General features: G+C 54.8%; 1 protein-coding gene across 1 annotated transcript in view; it reads right to left on the bottom strand.

Annotated features, from left to right (window-relative positions):
- Nucleotides 1–2,955: 2,955 nt before the first annotated feature.
- Nucleotides 2,956–6,374, bottom strand: part of LOC102251215 — an 8,276-nt gene continuing 4,857 nt past the window's right edge. Inside the window, exons 2-4 of the mRNA XM_014533358.1 lie at nucleotides 6,037–6,330; nucleotides 3,503–3,715; nucleotides 2,956–3,392 (exon numbers count right to left, since the gene is read on the bottom strand). Of these exons, the coding sequence (XP_014388844.1) occupies nucleotides 2,956–3,392; nucleotides 3,503–3,715; nucleotides 6,037–6,330 (944 nt within the window). The remainder of the gene's footprint in view (nucleotides 3,393–3,502; nucleotides 3,716–6,036; nucleotides 6,331–6,374) is intronic.

The following is a 6,374-nucleotide window of genomic DNA, read 5'->3' as shown; positions in this document are numbered from 1 at the left end:
ATGAGAGCCCCTCTAGGGACTGCCCAGCCCCTCCCTGGGCCCTGGGGCTGGAGCTCAGCTCACACCCCAGACTGAGGAGCATGGAGGTAGGCTCACCCCTTGGGGGGCCCTGGGAGGAAGCACCTGCTGGGACCACACAAGGGTCCCTGCTCAGAGGACGCGGCTGCTGCTTTCCCCTCAGGGAGCACAGAGCATGGCCATGGGGCTCCTGTCAGTAAATGGTCCTCACTGAGCAGCTTGCATGAACCTCAGGGCAGTACCACAGTGCCACCTGCTGGTCACATGAGCAAAAATAAAAACATGAAAAAGCTAAGATTTAGAAACTTTATTTAAACACTAGAGGCCAGGTGTACAAAATTTATGCACCAGTAGGATCCCTAGGCCTGGCTGGTGATCACAGCCAATCAGGTTCCCCTCTACCTGGCCTCCCCACCTCCTCCTTCCCTCGCTCCCTCATCGCCCCGCCTCTGCTCTCCCGCCATGTTCCACATCGGCCCCTGTTGGTCAGCGCATGTCATAGGGAGCCATTGAAATCCCAGTCTCCTGGTCAAACTCTCGAGGGGACACTTTGCATATTAGCCTTTTATGAAGATAGATAGATAACATGCTTACTTTCCCTGGAAGACACAAGTGTGGCTGCATCAGCGATGGAATAACTAAGAGACCAATGTTCTTATAAAACAGAAAATGCTGAGGGACGACTTCACGGAATGGGAAAGGCACAGTTTCACAGGCCCTGTCACAGGTCAGCAGATCAAATGGTTCCAATTCATTTTCATCCAAATTTCTCTAAAACATTTAACAAGATGTATCCTGTCCTGGTTGGTTTTAAAGCAGTTTTCACAGCAACAAAAGCTCCTGAAAATGATAGAAAACCAAAAATGACAGGACAATCATGCTAGATGTGGACACAGATGTCCTAAGTAACATGTCAGTACAGAGGTTCCAGGTCAGGATGAGCTGATGGGCAATTACCAAGGAGCCAGCAGCCGGCACAGGGGCCGCAGTTCCTGCAGCGAAAACCGTCGCCTGCTCCCCAGGCTCCTGCAGGGACCAGGACACGCTCACAGTGGACACTGGAGAGGCCTTGTCAACACCAGACCCGCAGCTTCACGTCTTGGGGTGACCAGCCTGGGGGCCAAGTGAGGAAGCAGAGACCCAGCTTCCCGATGGTCACACGGACTATGAGCCTCTCAACCTTTGGGCCACAGATTCAGGCAGTTTTCGCTGAAACCAATGGATGCTGGAGGGGATTTAAATCATTAATGAGGCGGGGGGTGGGGGGGGGTTGTGAGGTAGGAGGAACCCTAACCAGCAGGAAGAAGGGTGCTTCATATCCTTTGAAGATCTAGGTATTAAAAAATCTCCAAACCAGCCTTTCTTCTTTTTTTAAGATAGATGTTTATTGATTTCAGAGAGGAAGGGAGAGGGAGAGGGAGAGGAAGAAGGGGATAGAAACATCAATGATGAGAATCATGGATCGGCTGCCTCTTGCACACCCCTCACTGGGGATGGAGGCCACAACATAGACATGTGTCCTGCCTGACCAGGAATTGAACCTTGACCTCCTGGTTCATAGGTCGATGCTCAACCACTGAGCCACGCCAGATGGGTCACTTGGCCTTTTTAAATCGGGCCATTTATTGGAGAACATCCGCCATTCACAGCTGCCACAGACCCACCGGCACCGACTCCTGGCTGCTCTCAGTCTAGGGCAGGGGTTCTCAACCTTGGCTGCACATTAGAATCACCTGGGAACCTTGTTAAATCCTGATTTCTGGGCCTCATCCTCGGGAAATCCTGTTTCTTTGTTACTAATGTTGTGACCCCGCCCCATAACAAAGAAACAGAATTTCTGAAGGATGAGACCCAGAAATCAGGATTTTAAAAAGATTCCCAGTTGATTCTAATGTGCAGCTAAGGTTGAGAACCACTGGTCTAGGGGGTTAATAAAGCTACTTTAGAATTCCACCTGCCCTTTTTTTGTGGACAGAAGATTCAGATTTATTTTAATTTATCTTTAATTGAAAAGTAATTGAAATTAATTAGTGTCAGGTGCACAACATAATGACTCCGTGAGGTGTAAACTGCAAAACCATCCCGAAATACATCTCCATGACCTCTGCCATCAGACGGGGCTACAAGTTCTGCTATTTCTTGTGCTGAGAACACTTAAGATCCAGTAACTCAGCTGTTTTCACAGACACAGTGTGACAGCGCCCCCTGCCGGGTCCCCATGCTGTCCACACTCCCAGAGCCAGGTAGTCACAGCCAGAAGTGTCTCCTCCTGGACCCCTTCACCCACTGGGACCACCCCCTTCAGGGCCCACCATGGCACCCCCCAATCTGCTATAGTGACAGCTGTGAATTGCTGATTTTAGTGCTTAAAACCACAGAGCAAATGGAAACCAGTCGCACGGCTTAAAGGGAGTAAATCCTGATGGGATGGAACAGGGCCAGGGGTCCTTCCAGCACAGCACACAGTGCTGAGCCCCAGGCAGGGGCGGGGCCAACCAGCTGTCACTCATCTCAGCCTCACAGGCCCAGTGAGTGCAGCCCAGGGGGAGGGAATGTGCCCCGCAGGTGGGAGAGGCCTTCCCTTCCCAGGACCCTGAGCCTGGGAAAGCGCTGCTCTGAGTGACATGGAGGCCGGAGGGGAGGGAGGACCGTTCACCCCAGGCAGGGTCCCCAGATGAACCAGGGCCCAGGGCAGTGATGGCGAACCTATGACACGCGTGTCAGAGGTGACACGCGAACTCATTTTTTGGGTTGATTTTTCTTTGTTAAATGGCATTTAAATATATAAAACAAATATCAAAAATGTAAGTCTTTGTTTTACTATGGTTGCAAATATCAAAAAATTTCTATATGTGACACGGCACCCGAGTTAAGTTAGGGTTTTTCAAAATGCGGGCACGCCCAGCTCAAAAGGATCGCTACCACTGGCCCAGGGCGTCAGCGAGGGAATAAGCAGAAGCCACAGGTCACAGGCTGAGCTGAGCAGGCAGCTGCTGGAGAGCTCACCCCCTTGGAGACCTGAGGGGTTTTTGTCTCACTTCCCCACAGGCCTGCAGCACTGTGAGTACCAAAAGGACTGCTTTCATAGGACGCGCAGTAATAGATGCCCTCGTCCCCAGCCTGCAGCCCCGTGATGTTCATGGAGGCCGAGTTGCCAGACCTGGAGCCAGAGAATCGGTCCGGAATCCCTGAGGGTCGTTTGCTACTCTGATAGATGAGGAGTTTGGGGACCTTTCCTGGGAGCTGCTGGTACCAGGACACATAGTCAGCATACCCAACGTTGGTGCTGTTTCCAGTGCAGGAGATGGAGACCCTCTCGCCCGGGGACCCCGACACTGAGGATGGCTGAGTCAGCACAGACTGGGCCCAGGATCCTGCAATAGGGGGAGACACAGAGATGGTGAGTCTGGGTCTAGAGACAAGAGGAGGAAGCAGGGCCCATGTGTCTTCCCAAGGCCCCTTCCCCGTCCCCTTATCCAGTCACCTGTGCAGTGAGCCAGGAGGGTGAGGAGGAGAGGGGCCCAGGCCATGGTGGAGGTCATCCCTGAGTCCTGCCTCCTGAGGCCCCACAGCTGAAGCAGAGCTCCCCACACCTCTCCCTTCCCCTCTTCATAGTCTGCGGGAGGGAGGGCCCACTCATGCAAATGAGGACCCCCTGGTTTGATCCCTCCCTGGGCCCTGGGTCTGGTCCCTGTGCCTGAGGATGGCAGGGTGAGGGCAGGGGTGGGGCTGTGTGGGGCCCAAGGGCTGGCAAGGTCACAGCTGTGAGCCCTGAGCACAGGGCACCAGGCAGGGCCAGGGAACAGGTTGCAGCTCTGATGAGCCCAGCCCTTCAGCAGCAGCCCCTGAGCGCCCCCTGGTGCCCAGGCCTGGATGCACCACTGTGTCCCCTGCTGACTGAGCCCATGAGGGACAGCTCCTGCCTCCCCCAGCTCTGTGCACTGACCCCCTGGCTCAGGTTTTTCCAGAACCCATGAGAGGCCACCTCTGCCTTCCCACTGCTCTGCCCACTGCCCCTGCCCTAGGGCCAGGCCAGGGTCCCCTCTATGGCCTCCCCTCACCTCGGGGCACCTTCAGTCTCTACTCGGCATCCTCAGGGGGAGTCTGACCACAGCTCCCTGGGCTGGTCCGTGGTCAGAACTCAAGTGGCGGCTCCTGCACCAACTCTTAGACCAGGGTCAGGGCTCAGGTCAGGGCCAGAGCAGGGACACCCCGTGGGGGCGCGTCCCCTTCTGTGCGGGACTGGGGTTCTGTCTGGTGTGGGATTCACTCCTGGTGGCGGGAGGCCTCCTTCCCGTGGACCCAGGGCCCCGAGGAGAAAGGGGCCCTTCCCCAGGGCTGGGCAGGGGGGGGAGGAAGCCCTCGTGGGCTGTCCTCGTCCGGGGTCAGGGGTCACTGTTATTTTCTGTCCATATTTCCTCCTCCTGACACCGTCGTTCTCCATGAGTCGTGGGCTGTGGTCACTCCTGGGATCTGTTCTCAACGCACAGTCAGACGTTGGCATTTATCTGAGAGGAAAAGGGGAACATGCGGGACCTGCTTGTCAAAGAAATGTTGACGTTTTCTAATTGCTGTGCTAGGGCTTCTTTAAAACTTTATACTATATTAGTCAGCACTCAGCCAACGTCGAATGCATGTATGTTATTACCTGTGAAAGTCACAATAAGGCTGATTTAAAAATTCTAGAATGATGCATATTGGTGGAAATAGTGGGCGGAGGAATTGATGGAAAAGCATTGGAAATGCAGTGCCTTCTGCTCTGGGTTGAAAAGCTGTGAATAGACGTTTTCTAACATCACTTTACATTTCAGTCATGAGTTGGGAGCTGTGCGCTGTGGTCTGGTCCTGATGGTTGGAAATCCCCAGTCGCTGCCCAGTGACCCCCACGAGGAGTTTCTAGGAGCTTCCATCCGTCCCAGAAACAGAAGCACCTGCCACAGGCAGAGCTCCCAGGACAGAGCGGTGTCGGCTCCAGGCTTGTCTCTGGGCGGCACAGCCACAGGCGCTGCCCCTGGTGTCCAGCATCCGCAGGACAGAACTTATGCCCTCAGCTCCCAGCGACAGCGGCCAATGCCCACTGGCACCAGGCCTTTCTGGCTGCTCTCACTCTAGGGGGTTAATAAAGCAACTTCAGACTTCCAGGTGCCTGTTTTTTGTGCACAGAAGATTCAGATTAATTTTAATTTATTTTTAATTGAGATGTAATTGACATTAATTAGTGTCAGGTGTACGACATAATGACGCTGTGAGGTGTAAACTGCAAAACCATCCCAGAATGCATCTCCTTGACCTCTGTCATCAGACGTGGCTACAAGTTTTGCTATTTCTTGTGCTGAGAACAGTGAAGATCCAGTCTCTCAGCTGCCTTCACAGACACAGTGTGACAGCGCCCCCTGCCGGGTCCCCATGCTGCCCACACTCCCAGAGCCAGGAAGTCACAGCCAGAAGTGTCTCCTCCTGGACCCCTTCACCCACTTAGACCTCCCCCTTCAGGGCCCACATGGCACCCCCCAATCTGCTAGAGTGACAGCTGTGAGTTGTCGATTGTTGTGCTTAAAATCACAGAGCAAATGGAAACCAGTCGCACGGCTTAAAGGGAGTAAATCCTGATGGGATGGAACAGGGCCAGGGGTCCTTCCAGCACAGCACACAGTGCTGAGCCCCAGGCAGGGGAGGGGCCCACGAGCTGTCAATCATCTCAGCCTCACAGGCCCAGTGAGTGCAGCCCAGGGGGAGGGAACGGAGCCGCAGGTGGGAGAGGCCTTCCCTTCCTCCAGGACCCTGAGCCTGGGAAAGCGCTGCTCTGAGTGACATGGAGGCCGGAGGGGAGGGAGGTCCGTTCACCCCCAGGCAGGGTCCCCAGATGAACCTGGGTCCAGGGGTCAGCTAGGGAATAAGCAGAAGCCACAGGTCACAGGCTGAGCCAAGCAGGCAGCTGCTGGGGAGCTCACCCCCTCGCAGACCAGAGGGGTTTTTGTCTCACTTCCCCACAGGCCTGCAGCACTGTGGGACCGATACTGCTGTCGGGTGCTGAGCAGTAATAGTCGGCCTCGTCCTCAGCCTGCAGCCCCGTGATGGTCAGGGTGCCTGAGTTTCCAGACTTGGAGCCAGAGAATCGGTCTGGGACCCCTGTGGGTCTACTGTTAGTACTATAGATGACGAGTTTGGGGGCCTTTCCTGGGAGCTGTTGGTACCAGTGCACATAGTAACTCCCAATGTTGGAGCTGCTTCCAGTGCAGGAGATGGTGACCCTCTGGCCCGGGGACCCCGACACTGAGGATGGCTGAGTCAGCACAGACTGGGCCCAGGATCCTGCAAGAGGGGGAGACACAGAGATGGTGAGTCTGGGTCTAGAG

This window comes from Myotis brandtii, unplaced genomic scaffold, assembly GCF_000412655.1.
Source record: "Myotis brandtii unplaced genomic scaffold, ASM41265v1 scaffold97, whole genome shotgun sequence".
NCBI lineage: Eukaryota > Metazoa > Chordata > Mammalia > Chiroptera > Vespertilionidae > Myotis > Myotis brandtii.
This window is presented reverse-complemented; position numbering and strand designations above follow the sequence as displayed.